The sequence below is a fragment of the Dermacentor silvarum genome, chromosome 1 (genome assembly GCF_013339745.2).
Source record: "Dermacentor silvarum isolate Dsil-2018 chromosome 1, BIME_Dsil_1.4, whole genome shotgun sequence".
Classification (NCBI taxonomy): domain Eukaryota; kingdom Metazoa; phylum Arthropoda; class Arachnida; order Ixodida; family Ixodidae; genus Dermacentor; species Dermacentor silvarum.
The window spans coordinates 220,907,076-220,926,152 of record NC_051154.1 but is presented as its reverse complement, the minus strand read 5'-3'; the positions used below and the strand labels follow the sequence as shown (position 1 = coordinate 220,926,152).

The window sequence follows — 19,077 nt, the reverse complement described above, 5'->3', positions numbered from 1 at the left end:
CACAGAATTAATTAAATGCGATGAGAATGAAGAAAAAGTTCACGGTATCGGGAAAAATACTAATTCCCCCCCCCCCTCCCAATACACCCTTCGATACTAGCACTGTGAAACAGTCACATGGCCAGACTAGAGCTGTTTCACAGTACTCTGTCTGCCGATTGATTTATTGATTGATTCACTGATTAATTAATTCATTCATCCACTGATTCACTAATTGATTAATTGATTGATTCACCCACTGATTCACTAATTCACTAATTGATTGATTGATTGATTGATCGATCGATCGGTCGGTCGGTCGAGTCAGCTACTGAGCGAACGGAGTCCGTGGTGGGCGCGTTCAACCTTTTCAGGGCGGGTGTCAGCAGCCGTCTCGTTCGCGCGCCTCGGGAGATGCAGATCTCGCGCGTCTCAATAAGAGCGCGAAACGTCCGCCATTACGACAGCATCGACCAACCTCCACGTTTCTGACTCTGTGAGCCGATTTCTTTCAGACGAACACAGTTCACTAACCTTGAAAACCGCAGCATTTCGCAGACATATAGGACTAAGAGAGAAGGCACACTGGCCTTCTCTATTCGTCCGGTGTGTGTCAAGCGCAGCCGCTTTCAAGATGCAGTGCCATCTAGCCCGTCACCCTATACGCTGTACCGTGTCCGCTAACTTGTCCCTTTTTTCTATCCGTCACATCCTCATGTCGCATGCGACGCTTAGTGCAGGACACCAAACGCGATGATCTCGCGAACTACACCAGCTGCCTTCATTCGCTTGATTGCGTGTCGCTCATAGCGCGCCACAAGGGCGATTCTCGTGGGAATAATTCGCGCATATCAGTGACGTAAGTTAATGTCGGCTCATAAATCTATAGGGCGCGATAAGATAACATATTGACGATGTCCTAAAGGAAACCTTCTGCTTCAGAAAGTGTTACTGGAGGGGGGGGGGGACGCCTTTAAGCGCATTAAAGATCTGTTGTCATGCTGGCCAACGTGAGCTGCTTCTACCTAGTTTCTGATTCCGCCGCTGGTATTCATGCACGCTGCGCTACTTACGACAAAAGCAACTGTCGTTCGTTCCAACAGAAACAAATCTGCTCACGTGCTACTGGGATCTTGTTAACTAAGCGCATAAGTACGTTCGCTGAAACATTAGAAAGGCTGTGGCCACAAAGGATGTCCTGGATAAAATGTCCACCCTTCTTTTTTTCTTCTTTGTATTGTTTTGTGTTCATTTTTTTTTCTCTCTTTCTTTTGTGATATTGGACAGACAGAACACTCACACTCCGCACAATTCAATAAATTGTAAGGTTTAACGTCCCGAAACTGCACAGCGGGTTATGCGCCTACCTGCCAACCTATGAGCATTAAAATTCGTAAAACTTTTGCGGGCACGTCAAGGAAGGGGGGAGGGGGAGGTGAAAGCAAGCATTATATTAATGCTTGACCTGAGCGCAAACCATTTATTGTATACAAATGCGCATTTTTACTAATAGTGATTTACCTTTAGACTGGCAAACACATAATTTTTGACTTATTCAGCGCTTTTGTTGTTGATGGTTTCGCCTGCTTTAAGAACATCTCTGAAAAAGCTTGCTCGAAGCAAGTACCCCTCTAGCATATAGCAACTAGTGCTGCTACAAGAGGGTGACATATGCAATACAATTTCTTTCTTGTGTGCCTTTTGTGTTTGTCTTTTCTTTTTTTTTTCTTTTTTTCTTTCACGTCCCGTCTTTCGACACGTTTAAAACATTTCCCCGGGGTGAACCTATTTTTCGTAAAACTTGACGCAGCATTCATACAATGGTAAACCTCGCTCAAATTCGTAAACTTTACGAACAATTCGGGAGAGTTGGCAGGTGTAGTTAAGAGGGACACCGTAGTGGACGGCTCCGTAGTAATTTTAACCACCTGGGGTTTTTTAACGTCACACCGCAGAAGGGAGGCGGGAGGAGGTTGCAGAGTGTAGTGAGTTAATGTGAGATAGAAGTATTCTCAGTTATATGATTAAAGAAAGAAATAAAAAAAGCACTCGGGCCGACATGACATCGAAAGCACAGGGTGTTTTCGAGCATATGGACTAAGTAATCGAGGCGATAAAAAAAACACACATTACTGCATTCGTCTTACCAGTGGCACGTAGAGGCAGGGCAGTTTTTGATCTTCCCGATCCGTGGAGTACATCTCCGTTTTTCTTCGAAAGCTTTTGAAGTGCTCGGATACACAAAGTTCACTCGCAGTCAATGTCTCTAGTCCTCACGGTGACGCGGAATTTTCTGAAGAACATGGTCACCGCATTCGAGCCGGTACGAGGGCAAACTTGGCAGCGCATCACCACGACCCCAACGCACAGAGTAAGGTTTACGCGTGAAACACCGAGCTCAGAGACCAATGACAGGAAATGCGATTCAAGTAAGCACACCGAACATTGCAATGTTATGAGAAATTACCACACACTTTGGTTCGAGTTGCTACTTATCCACGCTGTAGTACAGTTTCAGTGTCAGCTCTGGAACTCCATGTGGATTTGAGCCTGATTTGCCTTCACACTTTTGGCATTCTGTGTAAGTGGAAGATTTGCGTGCTAATGCTGACAATACACGTATGTGCAACACCACATCCACTCGAATGCTGCTGAGGCGGTTGGTGAAAAAGTACGAGTCGCTGAAAAGTTCAATGCGGTACAAATTAGTAAGATCAGTTACGATCTATTGTCACCTTATCCACTGATTTGGTTTAGACAAATTCACGCACAGCACGGGATTTGTTTACTGAATATTCGTAAACGGTATCAAGATACGCCTACTTGACCAAAGTTTGAGTTTTCGTTCTATCTGCTCTGTGTGAATAAATATCCGCAAAATTGTCGCAACATGCTTAGGAACAGAAGAAAAGTATTGGCCTGGAATGGAAAGTAAAACCATTCATGACACTTACTCATCAAAGCCTGTAGGTTGTAGGAACAGTAAAACAGCTCATATTCAACGGCCGAGAAACCCGTCACTTATGATAAAATATAACAGCCAGACTTCGCAATGTTACAAAATGGACCGCTACAGGAAGATGGCTTCCCTGTTAACAGAAGAAAGATAGCTCAACTCGAGTCTAAAGGGTGAAATGACAAATTATGTGGACAGGAGGGCGAACAATACATTAGTCACAGAGATACAACTTGCCGACATATATTACAAATCCTAAGAATTGCCAAAAGCACGGAGCCCAGTTACAAAAATAATCTAGGTGGTCCAATTAAGCGGCGTGCAAGTCATGTGCACACTGTGCTTAGCGCTTTCTTGCAGTGAACACGAGAGTACAAAATATGCAAACATGCAACAGTGAGCGAGCTAGAGGATGCACGTGACAAATAGGTGTGCAGACGTCGTCACTAAAATTGCAAGAATAATTAGGATGCTCTATGCAACGACGACCCTGCGACGTTATAACACAGTACGTTCTGACGTTCTAGAATGTTCAGTAAACTCCAGAACGTTTTAACGTGCAGTGCACGAGACCTGCGCGAAGAATGCACAGTATAATTGTGTTTTCTTGGAGCAACCGCACCTAGATGGACCGAGCTGGCCTGGAGTAGCGTTAGAGGAATGCTATATTACGTAACAACGCTGACTCAAGCACAGGGATCAATCGGTTTTAAACAGTGAAGGCGCACATAATTGAAAAACTATGCTGCTAGACAAAACAATATGAGACTATACATATGAAGTCTACGAAGATATGAATGTCCTTGCTACGAAGATTTGAATTTTATCCTTGCCATCAAAAAAATTAAGGCTCAATTGGACTATTTCACACACACACGTAAAATTCAGACACACGCTTCCCTTATAAGTACATTCAATGAGAACCCAGAGAATACGCAAACGCTCTAGCCCGTATTATCGTCATAAAAATCTTCACTTGGAAAACAAATTCCTTGGGGCCAATCTCGGATACAAATCTACGTGTGCTGCTGTGCATAAAGCCGCGCTCCGGTCTCCACCACAGTCACCACCACGGTAACCCACTGCGGAACTGCGAAAGTGGACTGCACGAGCGAGTACTTAAACCTGAGTGATGTCTATTCATATGAACACCTCGGCTGATGCGCGTGATCTGAGCTGCACACATCAGGATGGCGATGAAAATCAAGCCATGGCCGGGCCTTTGTTCCGCCTGCGCGGGATAGATCACTTCGGGATTCCAGATGCACACCGCACTTCGTCGAGATGGACAATAGAGCTCGACCCTTCTTCCCTTCGGGCCACTCACTGCGGAAAGACAAGACGTCCGCCGTCCGCGGTTGCCTTTCGGTGCCACATACAACACGCGTCGGCTTGTCCGCGCACAACAAGAGTATAGCACGCACAACGCGGGATCGCGGCAGCACACGACCCACGGTACTGGCCCAAGGAAACGCCGGAGGCGACTAAACGGCGGCCGCGCTAACCGGGGAACACGCGTCTGCCAACCGACCGGCGCTTCGCCGCGGAGACAAGAATGAGGGCATTCCCGGAACCCGTCGAGGCCCGCAACAGACGGACGGACGCGCGCAATCCGATCGTGACATCTGACCGGTTGCCCGGCCGTTCGACCTCAGCAAGCAGCAGCAGCCGACAGCAGCCGGCGCAAGTTGGCGTTCTGGGGGGCTTCTGGGGGAGGGAGGAGAATAGGCCGTCGAAGACGCGCGGAATACTTCCGCTCCGCTCAGTGTGCGCAGCTACCTGTGCCCGGAACGAACGAATGGTGGGGGCAGGCCCGGCCGGCGCAAACTTCGCAGCAGCAGCAGCAGCAGCAGCAGCAGCAGCAGCAGCAGCGACTTCGGTGGTTCCGTCCGGCCTACGTCTACGTCGCCGAGGCGAGAAGGTTTTTCGCGAAAAAGAAAAAAGAAAGAAAGAAAGAAAAAGAAAACGATCGGGTAAGGAGGGCAGACGGGCTACCGTAAAGTCGAGTTGCAGCGATTTCCTTCGCGCGAAAGCCGGCGGTGGAAACAGGGGAAGGAGGACCGAAGAGGTCGGGTTCGTTTCTCTCTCTTCAGTGTCCTACCTGCTGAGCGGCTGTCTGCAGGGACACTTGCCGGTATTTACTTTTTTCTCATTGCCAGTAACTGTCCAAACTTGAACCCTGCCCGAGCAGAGGAATGTAAATTTACGCAGGGTTTGTGAGCCGAAGGCGCCAGCCAATCTGCTTGCAGTAAGGTGAACACACACACACACCCGCAGAGGACGTCACGGGTGCCGAAGCCAGGAGGTCAAGATCATGTCTTACATTCTTCTCCGCTCTTTCCTTCCGACGGAAAAAGAACGAATGCGGAGGAAGAATGCAAACTCAGAAGGCGGTGTGGGCCGCTCGGAATGGCAAACACAAGTCGTCGTTCGGAAGTTGGATGCACGGATGCGTCGCTGATTCAACGAAACTGCGCCGAGGTGGTCTTGAACGTCTGACCTAAATGTCGGGACGCCGAGGTCGAGTTTAATGTGCTTGTAACACGAAGGAACGGTGAGGAGGAAACAAGAAGGCTCGACACAGAACACGTTAGCGTGCTCCTTTCGAACAAACGACGGATAAATAGGCCGGTTTTACACCCATGGCAGCAAACACCTCTTTTCCGGGCAGCGTATACATTAACGGATCACGTTATTTCATTTAGCAGTCACCAAATTCACACTGCCGAGGCACAATGAGGATACCGTGCCCTTAGGAGATAAAGGTACAGACGGCCGAGCCGCCACTCTCAGGGGTATTTAAAGAAAAAGTGTGAGAGAGAGAGAGAGAGAGAGAAAGAAAAACTGTGTGGCCTAACATCCGGATGCTGAACTGTGAGCTATTAGGCACGTCGTACGGGAGGGCTCCGGTTTAACTTTGACCGCCTGGGTGGCGATATTGTAGCGATGCCTTTTCCGATGCTATAACTTTTCGCGTTTATCGCACTTCGTAAGTGGTCAGAGCGACACACCACTCATGTTATCAATGCGATCAGCCGGCCGTGAATGGTGGATGATAGAATCGAGCGGGAGACATCGCTAGAAAAGCGCGACCGCGGGTCCTTTAACGTACGCCTAAAGCACGGTACACTCACGTTCCAAGAGCCAGGCTTGCGCTAAAGGAGCGTTGCGACCAGGTTCCGCCGACGGATCTGACGCGTACCGTCTCGCAGCGTAGCTTCGATACATTTTACAAACACCGAGTGACGGCATGTACGGTCTGACGGCACGTCCGGTCACGCGCGCGAAGTACCTGAAAACTCTGCACGTTCACCCCCATACATGAGGCAGCAAAGAGCTCATGTGATTAATTTTTTTCGGTTTACATAACAGCGTAAACGGAGGCCATGCACCCAACTTATGGGACATTCATGCATTCTTTAAGTGTGATTAGCATTCTTAGCGAACTACACCCACTTTGCAGTATGTCCGTTTGTCCGCGTCTAACCTGTTTCCCGCCAACTTTGGTAAACACGTCTTCAGATCTAAGGGGTAAAGCACAGGGGCTTCTGTTCTGAGAGAATGCATGTTCGAAACCAGCGTGTCGGACCAACTTGCCACTCTTCAATGAACCTCTTTGACGCCAACTTGGGTCACTGCGCCACTTTTCAATGACATAAGAAATCCTTCAACATTTCTCTGGCGTTGGGCGGAATCGAGCCCACGTCACACGTATTCAGACAATCTTGTCTAAATGTACGGGGTGATCCTTTTTTTAGGTTCACGGAAGTGCAAAAATCACCTGTTGCCGATATAATTTTAGTATTTGAGCTGGATTATTGAGAGAGGCGGACATTACTTTCACGAGAAACCGACACATATTCAACTAATTAAAAATTATCTGATTAACTTCTTAATTAATTACTTTACGGCCCATTGCAATTTAGGAATTGTAGCCGGTGAGTGTGGAAGGCGTGTACACTTGGAATGAATTTCCAGAATGACACCAATTTAGAGATATGCGCCATCAAACACGCCGTAAAGATGCACTGTTGTTCCACTTACTTTTTTAAACAAAACCATCTTTCATGCATTGAAGCACAAATGTAACTGGAACGCACACGTATTTCGTCCCGCACTTTGGGAAATAACATCTCGAAACTGGTGTCATCTTGGAAATTTACTTCAAGTGGATACGTCTTACAACCTTACCGGCTGCAATTCGTGAATTACAATATGTGCCGTGATGTAATTAATTAATAAGTTAATTATTTGAAATTTCGTTAATCAGTTGAATATGTGTTTCGATTTCTCGTGCTATTTGTGTTCGCCTCTTCGAATAATCCAGCTCGAGGACAATAATTACGCTATCTGCCACAGGCGAGTTTTAAAAATTCCGTAAAACTTGAAAATGATCACCCCGTATAAAATGATCACTGCTAGATGACGCAGCGTGTCAAGAAAGGTGTGCGAGAGAGGATCGCCCCGGCTGCGTACACGCGTCGTATACTCGTATGACGCGTTTCGGCGGTGTCAATGCAGTGCGTCGCTACATGCTGCTTCGGCGGTAATCGCATTAACGTCGGCATTCATCGTGAGATGGGTTAAGTCGATTTTTTTTTTTTTTATGGGCTAGCATCATGCAGATCAAAGGTGGGTCATTGTCGCCGTGTTTCTAATGTAGCTCCATCCTGGAGGCAGTGTAATGAAACAAGTTGGTGGCCCGATCCTAATAGCCGTGCACGATATGTGTCCTCACCAAAGCTTTTAGACGATATCATTATATGCAGATCAAAATGTGGCCTTCGGCGTTGAACTGAGTTTTACTGAGTGCAACGGAGCATACTTTGCCAAGTCCTGCCAGCGCTTCTGTGTTGTAGAAGCACCTCAACCTCACGAGAAGAAGATGGTTTTCTCACGCGTGTGTAGAGCAGTTAGTCTTCCCGGAAGGGCATTACCGAGCACTGCGGTTAGGCTATTTGGTACAGATTCATAACTTCGGGTAGCGCAAGATAGACGAAAGACCCGCGATAAGACAGCGAATAGCGTGCAGGCAGGTGTCACGCATTCTGCCGACACTTCTGCTAGAGAGAGAGAGAGATCAACATTTTTGTTCAAACACATAATTGTCCGAGGAGTCGTCGCTTCTTATACATTAGGTGTTGCTTTGAATGAATGGACTAATGGAAAGAGACGCTAACGCGGAGCAATAGCTGGCCCAGTCTGTCAGGTGACCCTACCTGTGGCAACACCGCCACCAGAGGCTTTCGGGGATGTAAGGAGGTGTGTCCTCGGCGGAGCAACTGGCGGGGTAAGAGCGACGAGGTGGAGGAGGAGGAGGAGAGGCGGAGTGATGTGACGTAAGAAGGCATGTGACTGGAGGAGCAGCGGTGGCGGCGTGGGTGGGCGGCGGGCGCACAGGAATGCGTGGAGGTCTCCCCCACACTGCGCTGCATGGGAGTGGTAGTAATAAAGTGATCGCTACGGTATACAGTGGTTATTTAGTGATAAGTATGTCCACTGTGCAGTGAGCTTTATAGCGATAGCTGGGTGCACGACCAATGTGGCTGGATGGTATGTCATACAGCAAAAGCGGCGGTGTATATTGATCGTGTTTAGAAGCAAGAAATAGAAATATATTGCTCTGCTGCTGCTGTTTCGGTGCACAAAACGATGCCATTCTAGACACGTAGACAGTAGCAGGTATGATAGCAGCAGTGGTGTCATAATCATAATGTCATAATTCACAGATGACCTTGAGGTAGGAGAAGTCATGCAGTCATATGGATGAATATTAGTACCTCATTATACTATCGCATTACAGTGACTCGAGTGATGCAACATGACTTCTCAGAAGAGGGGGACGTAAATTGTGTCTGAAGCGACGTCATAGGCAAGGTCGAAGGCAAAGGTGAAGCCGATACCGAAATTAGAGCACTGCACGGGCCGATTTTTGCGGCCCGGCCCGGGCCCGTTTTTACATTGGGCGGCCCGCCCGAGCCCGATCAAAACTTTTATGGCGAGACCCGGGCCCGGCCCGGCCCGGAAATAATCTACGTTACCCGCCCGGCCCGACCCGACACCCCTTTACCTTAAGCCCGAGCCCGGCCCGAGCCCGGCTCGAAACCGGCCCGAACCCGGCCCGAGACCGAAAAATACATGTTTTTCAGAGTTGAGAAGCTCGAGAATAATTCGCCGAAAGCCCGAGCCCGGCCCGGGCCCGCGTCAAAAAACCCGAGGCCGGCCCGGGCCCGGGTCAAAAAACACACGCCATGCCCGAGCCCGGCCCGAGCCCGTGAAAAAGCTGCTCTACCCGGCCCGGCCCGGCCCACGGGCCGGGCCGGGCCCGGGCTTTCGGGTAAGCCCGAGCCCGTGCAGTGCTCTAACCGAAATCGGTCGCGCTAGCGAAGACATTGGCAACGAATCAGTACACCTTCACACCTTCACACCGTCACACCTTCACACACACACACACACACACACACACACACACACACACACACACACACACACACACACACACACACACACACACACACACACACACACACACACACACACACACACACACACACACACACACACACACACACGCGCGCGCGCACGCGCAAGCATGCACGCACACCATTGGCAATGCTCAAAAAACTATATGACACGTTTTTTATTCCCTCTGATGTTTTGTACAGTACGCCAGCCACTGGTAGCTTTTATCTACAGCAGGAGGCATCCTCACTCTCAAGAAACGAAGAAGGATCGCGGTGGATTGTAAGAAGGGTGAAGAAAACGGCAATGTATCAGGGCACTTTCGATGTGCGAAGTATGTAAATCTGCGACTTGTATGGCAGCGGGCTCTATACTACCGTAAGATGAAACCTCGACGCTTCGCGCACATTAAGTCAACTACATGTGATAATACACCACAGTATCCACTTATAGCAGCCTCGAAGGTAACACACACCGCTATACTGATTTCAGAAAGAAAAAAAAAAGGATGGCGTATGCGGAAGCAGCAGCAGCTTTTTATCATATCACTGTCGGCGTACAGATTTTGTCAGGCGTTTAGCGGCCACTGTGGGTATGACTTGAACGGACGTGAGGCCCTCGGTCTGGCCCTTATACGATGGCCTTCAATCAAATGAGCGTGCGACTGCCACTGGTGTTACACGAGCACCGGCATTCTGCCAGGCAGGGCAGTGCTTGCACACAAGCAGTGGATTCGAAACTTTTGGCGAACGTTGTGAATATCCTCGTCTGTTTCTGTAATACACTTACAGGTGTGGGGCAAATCGTCAGCGGAAGGATGCGATTTCAAGAAAAACTCCGCAGTCAGTGAATGCACCTCGCCCGATTTGGCTAATTCCCAGGTGAAACCAGCCATCTGACTCTTCAAGCGGGTCCGCTTCCCTTCGACGCTATATAGGGAGGCGTAACTACCTTTATAGTAAGCCGTATTTTGTCTCCTTTAGTTTCATTGCATCCTCATCACCATCGTCGCAGCATTTCCCGTTGCAATGAATACCGCAACTTCTGCTGCCAGCTTCGTTTTTTTTTTTTAGTTTTTTTTTTTTCGCCTTATTTTTTATGAGATTTAAAGTAGTGAAATAAGACTTCAAAGACAACGATAGCAAAGTCTACTCTCCCACACAAGTATGTGTATTCCATGCAAACTAATTACGACCGATGTACAAGTAGCTACTACCTACATCTAAATGAGTATAGGTGGCCGGTATATGTACAGTCATGAGCAAAAGTAACGGGCATCCGCGAGTGTTTGCCGAAATGCATGCAAGCGCCACCTGGCGCCACGCCGCTGAAGCTCGTGTTACTTCAATTCCGGCGCAGTAACCATGTGCGGATGCATGCCATTTCGACGCATAATATAGGAACGTACATGTGCAGTGTGCAAGAATTGACGTCACACGAGCTGGAGCGGCGTGGAGCCAGGTGGCGCTTGCATGAATTTCGGCAAACACTCGCAAGGGTCCGGTACTTTTGCTCACGACTGTACATAGAAAGCTCATTTTATCTTCATTTGGCCATCACAATCACAGACTTTTACTTTGATGATCGATTGGTGGGCTTTATAACGGAACGACAATACGGCTGCAAGAGGCGTCACAGTGGAAGGTCCGGATTCACTTTGACTACCCTCAAGGTTCTGTAACCTGCTCCTAAAGCTCGGCACGCGACAGTCTTTGTAGCCGCCGCGGCTGCAAAGACGCTCGCCTACCGAGCTCTAGGTGCAGGTTACAGAACCTCGAAGGTAGTCAAATTGTATCCGGGACATTGTATCCGGGACCTGTGGTGTCTCGGCTGGGATCAAACCTGCAATTTAGTGCGTTCAGCAGTCTTTCGTGTTATCGCTGAATTCAACAATAATTTGTTCATTACCTCACACATACCTGTTCATTACCTCACAAGTGAAGGAAACACAAAAGGGTGATGGTAGAAGTCATACTCCTGAGCACGACTCATGAAAAATGACAATGAAAAAAGATTAAAACCCAAAAACCAATGGAATGGGTTCGGATGTGTTACTAAATGAAGGAAAAGGCTAAAGGTAGTTGGTCGAAGTCGTAGTGATGAGCATGACTAAGGCTTTTGCCTTAAGGTCCCTTAGGCGTAGCTAAAGGAACTCCTGAAGACTCATGATATGAATGTCATGACATGCGTGTCATGTAGGTCATGAAACAGCCGCCTACGTCTGGGCGCTGTCAAGGTCGTTTCGTTAACATGGTAGGCTCCCCGCACACTGCTTCACATAACATCGATTCCCACAGGGCGTGGGATCTGCCTGCTTCTTTTTTTTTAAGTTATGTGAGATTCGCCAAAACGACGAGTGTCTACGGGGTCCTTGCTGACAACTGATTGGCGTCGCCTACGAGCGCTTGAGGTTAATTTATGCAAGCAGCTGGCACTATCACACAACATCAACAGCCAGTAGTAGCACTGATTGCAGGCATACTATTTCTGTATAGCCGCCGCGAGTAAAGTCCCCCTGCAGGCGTGCTGAACACACGACCAAGCGCGTGCGACACTCCGCAAGAGCGACGACATGACGAAGAGGAAGAACGGTGACTGTATACGGCTACGACTGGCAGCGCAAGAGCCAACTCCGAAACTCGCTTCTAGATATTTTCGTTCTCGCGCGCACGTGGTCGTCACGCTGACCCCGTACTTGACTCTGACAGTGTTCTATTCGTCGTAATCACAGTCGACCAAGCGTTTGAAAGGCGTGGTCTCAAACCAGACGGCCCGGTGCGCCCGACTGATTCCTCAAGTACTGCGAATACGGTGCTCCGCGGCCTGGGTGCGTGGTTTTACGTGGCCCACTTGGCGCTGCTCCGCTGCCTGCGGCTTGCCCCCTACCTTCCCCACCGAAGAGCGTCACGCGCTGTTTCAGCTCGTTATGAAGCGCTACGCGAGCACACCAGAAGCCCCGCTTTCCGTCTAGACAGCAGTTCGCTACTTGTTCTTTTTTTTTTTTCTCATTCCGGTTACTGCGCCTCGTTTATGCAAGTAGTGACGTAACCAGCCATGCAGTGCAATACGTTATCGAAACAAACGTACGCGTACCGAATGATCTTGTATTTGCGTAAAACGGTGGGCTATCAGCTTTATACGCATATGGCTTTCGTTCTCATCCAGCTTCGTCAACGCGAAACAGTTTTTTTTTTTTTTTTTGCAGATTTGTAGCATTGCATATGTCTGCTAAAGAAATGACGAAATAGGGGCATTAAATACACGCATGCAGCCATGTGTGACGCAGGTACTGCAGCAATCATTTAACGGGATTTGTTGTGAGAAAGACAGAGGAAATGATAAATGAAAGGCAGGGAGGTTAACCAGGACTGAGCCCGGTTTGCTACCCTACACTGGAAGAAAGGAAAAGGGGCGGGAAAGATTAGAAGAAGAAGAGAAAGTCAACTGTGGATATCGTTGACGTGGTAACAGTTTTCTGCTCTATATCACTGGCAGTGACTCATCATCATCAGCCTATATTTATGTCCACTGCAAGACGAAGGCCTCTCCCTGCGATCCCCAATTACGCATGTCTTGCGCTAGCTGATTCCAAATTGCACCTGCGCAAGTTGGACAGTGACTCAGTCAGGATCAAAGGTGGTCACTCAATCCTGTAGTTTTTAAAAACCGCAGCGGCACTTTTGTGGCCATTTGTAGCTGCGATATGTGAGGACATGGTCCCGAGATCTTGTTCAAGGTGAACGGTTTTTCTATCCAGCTTATTTAGAGCTGTGCAGGGGTCATGTCTTTCGTTTTCAAAAGATGGGCAGTAACACAGTAGGTTTTCTAGAGTCTCATCGACACAGCAGGCATTACACTCGGCGCTATCAGCCATTTCAATAAAACACGTATATGCATTGGTGAATACAACGCCCAAGCGTAAGTGTCACAGCATTGTTTCCTCACTTCGCGGAAGTCCAGGTAACAGCCGCAGTTGCTTAGATGTGTCGAGAGAATACAACCGATGCTGGGTGAATTCAGGTGTGTGCCACTTTTCCAATGTCATACGGTGCGCAAGCTTGCTTAGGTGTTGGGCTGCGTCAGTCCTCGATAAAGGCACATAAACAAGGTTTGTTCCTTCGTGTGCTTTCCTAGCAGCTTCGCCGGCCAGGTCGTTGCCGGAGATACCGCAATGACCCGGCAGCCACTGTTGTGGTATATACACTGTTGTGGTATATACCGCTGTTATGGTATATACCACTGTTGTGGTATATACAACGTGTACTCGTATCGCCCTCTGGCCCATGGAACATTTCACTTGAGTTTGGCCTCCCTGAGCATTTTGTGCCTAATATCCTTAGTATAGGTACCATGGCACAGCCAGAGAAGGCGATGAATTCCCGCCATAGACACAGGAGCCGGACACTTAGGACACGTTACAGGGTTGTTAGTTACAGATCCCCAGGCCCAGGCGTAGGCTAGGGAAGGTGTCAGGTCCGTCCCAGCCCGAAGCCTTCGAAGTCGAAGACAAACTTTCTCCATTCGTGAAGTATTGCAGGGAAAGATGCAGCCACGTGGGGGTATAAATGTACGTATGCCACGTCGGAGAATTGGCTTCTGGGCTTGGAGAGAAGCTCAGGGTCAGAAGAAATCGAGGCTGGTGAAGTGTAAGATAAAAATGGCCAGTGAGCAAGTCGGCCATGTTATTGAACAGACTCCGACTATATCCCTGAATCCAATGCACTGTAACGCTGAAGTGACGACTTCGTTTAGCCAAATGGGAATGCCTCATCTTATTTTACTGATGAAAGCAATTAAAAGCTCGAAACTGGGTTTTGTGTGTCCGTGCGTGGCGTTCTTTCCTCTACGCTGTCGTCGTAATCATCAGGCCCCTTCCTCATCCTCAGCTAAACAAAACTTTGACTGCTAGCGCGACTGGGGGTGGATAAAAAAGCAAAACATACACAGAAACAACGCACGTGGCGGAACTTGTGTGAATTAAAGCTTTCGTTTTTATTGTCATCCTACGCAACATGTAAGCTCATACAGTGTTTATGCTATGCACCGCGCAGGTCACAAGCTATGTTAGGCTGCAAGTGCCGAAATGCACGTTCATGCGAATGCACACACTGTGAGACGACGCGTTCGTGTGACGATCGACGAAGGCGATGTTTGATTCTTGTTGCTGGAAAACTGGCGAGGCGAGGTGCATGCAGAGAGAAGTACCGCGCGAAAGACAATGGTAAGCTTGGCTATACGATAAGCCCGCTTCATTCCTGAGTCTGTGACCTAATGAAAACCGGCGTGCGCGCACCTGCTCTCACGCACGCGTGCTATGCCACGGTTTGAGCTCTTTCATACCGCCGTCGTGGCCCAGTGGGTTTAAAACCCAAGGACTTCCAATCCAATGTCCTGGCACCCACTTCGGGTGAACGCTTTCTTTCGCGAGCAACGAAAACGAAAGAAAGACTCTCAGTGAGGCTGAGAAAATGGGACGTCAGTGCACGTGATTAGGAATTTTACTCGATACGGACCTTCTCTGAACGTATACATACGCCAAGCGACAGCGCGTAGGTCACAACTCGTCGATGCCACTTATGCGTTTGGTGAGTGACATTTTGATTCACTTTTTACGGCGAAGCTATATATGTAGGAGATGAGAACGTTGACACGGGCTCGCGGGTACATATCGTAGTCGAAACAGCGCGAAAGCGTGCACGGGACAAGGCAAGAAGGTGGACAGCAACTAACGTTTATTGCGTGATGCGTCCGGTATGTAAATAAACTAAAAATGGGGCAGCGGAAGGGGAAGGAAATCTTGACAAGGTGATTCCATACCAAGTGCCACTAAACCAGACGCGCACGTGGACATACGTAAAAAAATTAAATGTCTTTATCAAACAGATTTAATTGAAGGCGTCCTAACGCATGCTCTGTATTTGTCTTCTATGCGCAATTAACACGCATTAAACCTTACGTGCAAGTCAGCGTTCTGTCGTGCGTCTTCTTGCTTTGTCCGGCGTTTTCGCTTCGTTTCGACCTCCGATATTTAGTGGATTTCCACAATGGTTTTCGTATGGCGGCGGCAACGTGTGGCGGTGTGATCGCGATATGAAAATGTCAGCCAGAGAACCGGCAGGAACACAGCCTGCGTCGGAGTCCCGAAGCGGCCGTGTGACCACGGCCTCTGTGAGAACGCGCAGTTGGACGTCGGCGTCGGTGATGAGCCATCACTCAGCGAGCATCGCAACCCTGAAGTGGCCGTATGACCAGGCTGTCGGAACGTGCCGCCGGACGCCCGGGAACATTCAGGAACATGCGTCGGATGGAGCGGAGAGTGTAGATGTAATAAGTTCGGAAATAGTGAAGGGGGGGGGGGGGGGGGGGGCTTTGAAAAGACTCGAGTACAGCGAAGGAGTTGCTCCGGATATAGCGAAGAGTTTGCAAAATATTGGGTAGATTACGGGCAGTGACAAACCAGACCCCCTAGTACTTCCGAACAGTGCATGCGGGAGGGCCTTTGCACAGGTTCACTGTCTTTGGTGCATGAGTTGCACGGATATACAACACATCTGCGAAGCTATTTTCCTTCCATTTTCGCTGCGGTGAAATCGCGATACAATCTTGTGTTTCTTATGAGACGCACTTATAGTGACTGGTATTTTACGACCTATCCGTGTACACCACAGCTGTGTACGAGACCACGTGCTTTCCATCACCGCTACGATGAATGAAACACGTCAACGTAAACGGAACTGAGAAGGGTAGTCTTCCCGTAATGGGCCAGATGTGCACTTATTGATTGATTGATTGATTGATTGGTTTTCACGTGACCAAGTGCGATAGTGACGAAGCGCGATCGGAAATTAATTCGAACAGAAATTCTATATCTATTCCGCTTCACTTCTGTCTGCCTCCTCCCCTATACACATCAAGGCGCTCGATAGATACGTTATTCAAGGATATTCGTCCTAAACGTCATTTTTATTTAGTTATGATGAATGGTCACGTCAAACCGACAGCCCAGCGAGATCAAAACAGGCCAAGGTCATTTCACCTCCGATAATTCACCTTACACCCATTCCCCTGCTCCGCGGATGCACATTGCGCGAGACACACGAGGAGAACGAACCTTTAAATACATATCGTAGATCTGTTATCTTTTCTCTCTTTCTCTCAACTGGCCGCTATCTTTCTCGGTCTCTCCGCGTCCCTCTCCGCCCAATTCGCGCTTTTCCTCAAAGGAGTCCTGCCGCACTGCACGCTCGGGCCGGGAGGAGCGACCGCCGTAGCCATCTTCGGCCATGTCACGCCGCTGCACCCGCCGGCCTACCCCTCCCCCCGTTTACTCCGCTGCCGCGAGCCATGCCTAGCTTTCAGAGGAGCACGCGTCCACTTTTCCCGTTGGTCACGCCACACGGCCCTTTCTTGCATCGGCGCGTTTCCTGAGCAGCGTCCGAACGAACGCGCTCGATCGCGAAGCGCGCCGCCGGCACGACGCTCACACGAGCGCGCGCGCACAAACACCGCGCGCATGCTGTGTCCCCTTCCTCGCTTACGTGGGCGCGCTTTCTTTTTCATTTTGATCCCGCGCGCTCGCGGTGACGGCAGCGAGCGCAGCGCGTATACAAGTTATCCACGCATCGCGGTCCACAAGCGGGCACGAGGAAAGCGGTCGCGGCGCTTTCTGGCGTTTCGTTAACTTTTTTTTTTTTGTTCTCCGCGACCTCGGCGGCAAACTTGTCCTCTCAATATAAGCGAAGCGGCTAAGGATACTAGCGAGATGCCCGGGGCTGCGAAATGATTTCGGCCGCCGTGGGTCCCGGCAGCTGCGCCGCCCGCCGATTCCTTTGCAAACTATAGCAGCAGAAGCAGATGCTCCTGGCGGTGTTAGCGCCCCACTGGAGCTCGAGACACGCGGAAGAAAAGCGAAAACGAGTTGCGATCGGGCGCGGAATAAATCGCGACGCGCGGCGAACGGCACTGCTAGTCATGAAGCGCGTAAGTGCCGCTTCGTGTATACGTGCGGTACCAAGGGAGCAGCGGCTGGATTTGTGGCGACTTCGTGCACTCGCATTCCTATAAAGAGATGCCTTAGCCCAGAGTTTCCTTCGCCCATCTTTCCACTCGCGCACGGTGAAGCGCTCTCTCACCCTCCTCCCCTCTATAGTACCTGTTCGACCCATATTCAAAATGTCGCGATATTCCCGCGTCTGATCATTCGTTTATCAGGTTTACGCAGTTTACCGTAGCTACATACTAAGAAGACAATGAGCCCATTCCTGAGTGCTCTGTCTGTGACATGGCGTGAAATAAGGCATAGGACATCACGTTACCAGTGTACGCATTCTGACCTCTAAGTTCCAGTACTTCGGCTGGTACGAGGAAGGAAGATGTGAAGATGTGCCTTGGCAAAATTTTGGCATGGATATGCTAACCTTGTACACTACTCGGCACACGGTCTTGATGTACTGGCTCCAGCAGCTGACTAAAGCTCCTTTTAAAGTCATTCAGGAGGAAGTATTGACGTTATTAACACTATTAAATTTGGCTCTTTCAACGCTAGTTTCACTTTGGCAAACAAAATCAGGTCAGGGGAAGCGAAGTCCGGGAAAGAGTGCGTGCATGCGTGCGTGCGTGCGTGCGTGTGTGTGTGTGTGTGTGTGTGTGTGTGTGTGTGTGTGTGTGTGTGTGTGTGTGTGTGTGTGTGTGTGTGTGTGTGTGTGTGTGTGTGTGTGTGTGTGTGTGTGTGTGTGTGTGTGTGTGTGTGTGTGTGTGTGTGTGTGTGTGTGTGTGTGTGTGTGTGTGTGTGTGTGTGTGTGTGTGTGTGTGTGTGTGTGTGTGTGTGTGTGTGTGTGTGTGTGTGTGTCTGTAAACAAGCGAGCGAGCGTTCGCACTATTCTTTCTTTTATGTTCTTTGTATGTAATTATGATTGCTAGTACTTAATGTACCAAAGCAGCCCAGGGGATAAGATACGCCGTTGTACAAGGCTCTGGGTCTATTTTGACCAACTGTGGTTCGTTGACGTGCACCCGATGCTTGATACACGAGCTTTCTTGCACTGCAAGTATATATGATAAGCTTTTGACAAACAAACAGAAATAAAAATATTGTCTTTATCTCAGCGAATAAATAATAGCGTGATCGATTCGCTCAGTGTGTCATGTTATGTTCCATGCCACGGTATGCCTTTCGATTTCGGAAAGCTTTGCGTTGACCAATAATTTAGACGCATCAGTTTGGACCGAAAACGCGAAATATGGAGCTGGCAACTAAAAGGCTGCTTACACTCAGCTTAATCAACAAAATGTCATGATCTCCGTGGGAAAACAACACTGCACGGAGTCTCGTGTTTTGAGACCGCGGTATCTCTTCCAAAAAGAATGTAAAGTTGTAATACATGCTTATCAGCTCATAGCTTATAATAACTAAGGAACAGAAGCAGTCCCAGAAATTTATTGACTGCTAGTGTGTGCGGGATAGATGCGTTAGACTAACGTTGTTGCTCATGCTGAAGGCCACGAGCTCCAGCGGTCAGACGCCACTGTGGCCTGGAGCACACGATTCGTACAGTCGACCGATCTATCGCACACCAAAGTCTTTGATACTCACGTCTTTCGCCAGCTCGACCCTCAGATTGGACTTTGACACTCATGTCAAAGTCTAAACAATTTTTCATTTATTTTTAATGCCGAAAATA

At 49.0% G+C, this 19,077-nt stretch overlaps 1 protein-coding gene across 2 annotated transcripts in view; it reads right to left on the bottom strand.

The window, feature by feature from the left end:
* The window catches only part of LOC119436781 (uncharacterized), a 94,531-nt gene that overhangs the window by 33,153 nt on the left and 42,301 nt on the right, over nucleotides 1–19,077 (bottom strand). The window contains exon 1 of one of the 2 annotated variants that reach the window (XM_037703770.2): nucleotides 2,127–3,342. The exons of the other annotated variant lie outside the window; for it this stretch is intronic. Within the exon in view, the coding sequence (XP_037559698.1) occupies nucleotides 2,127–2,180 (54 nt within the window). The 5' untranslated portion in view covers nucleotides 2,181–3,342. Of the gene's footprint in view, nucleotides 1–2,126; nucleotides 3,343–19,077 lie in introns of those variants that run through there. 2 annotated transcript variants of the gene reach the window in all.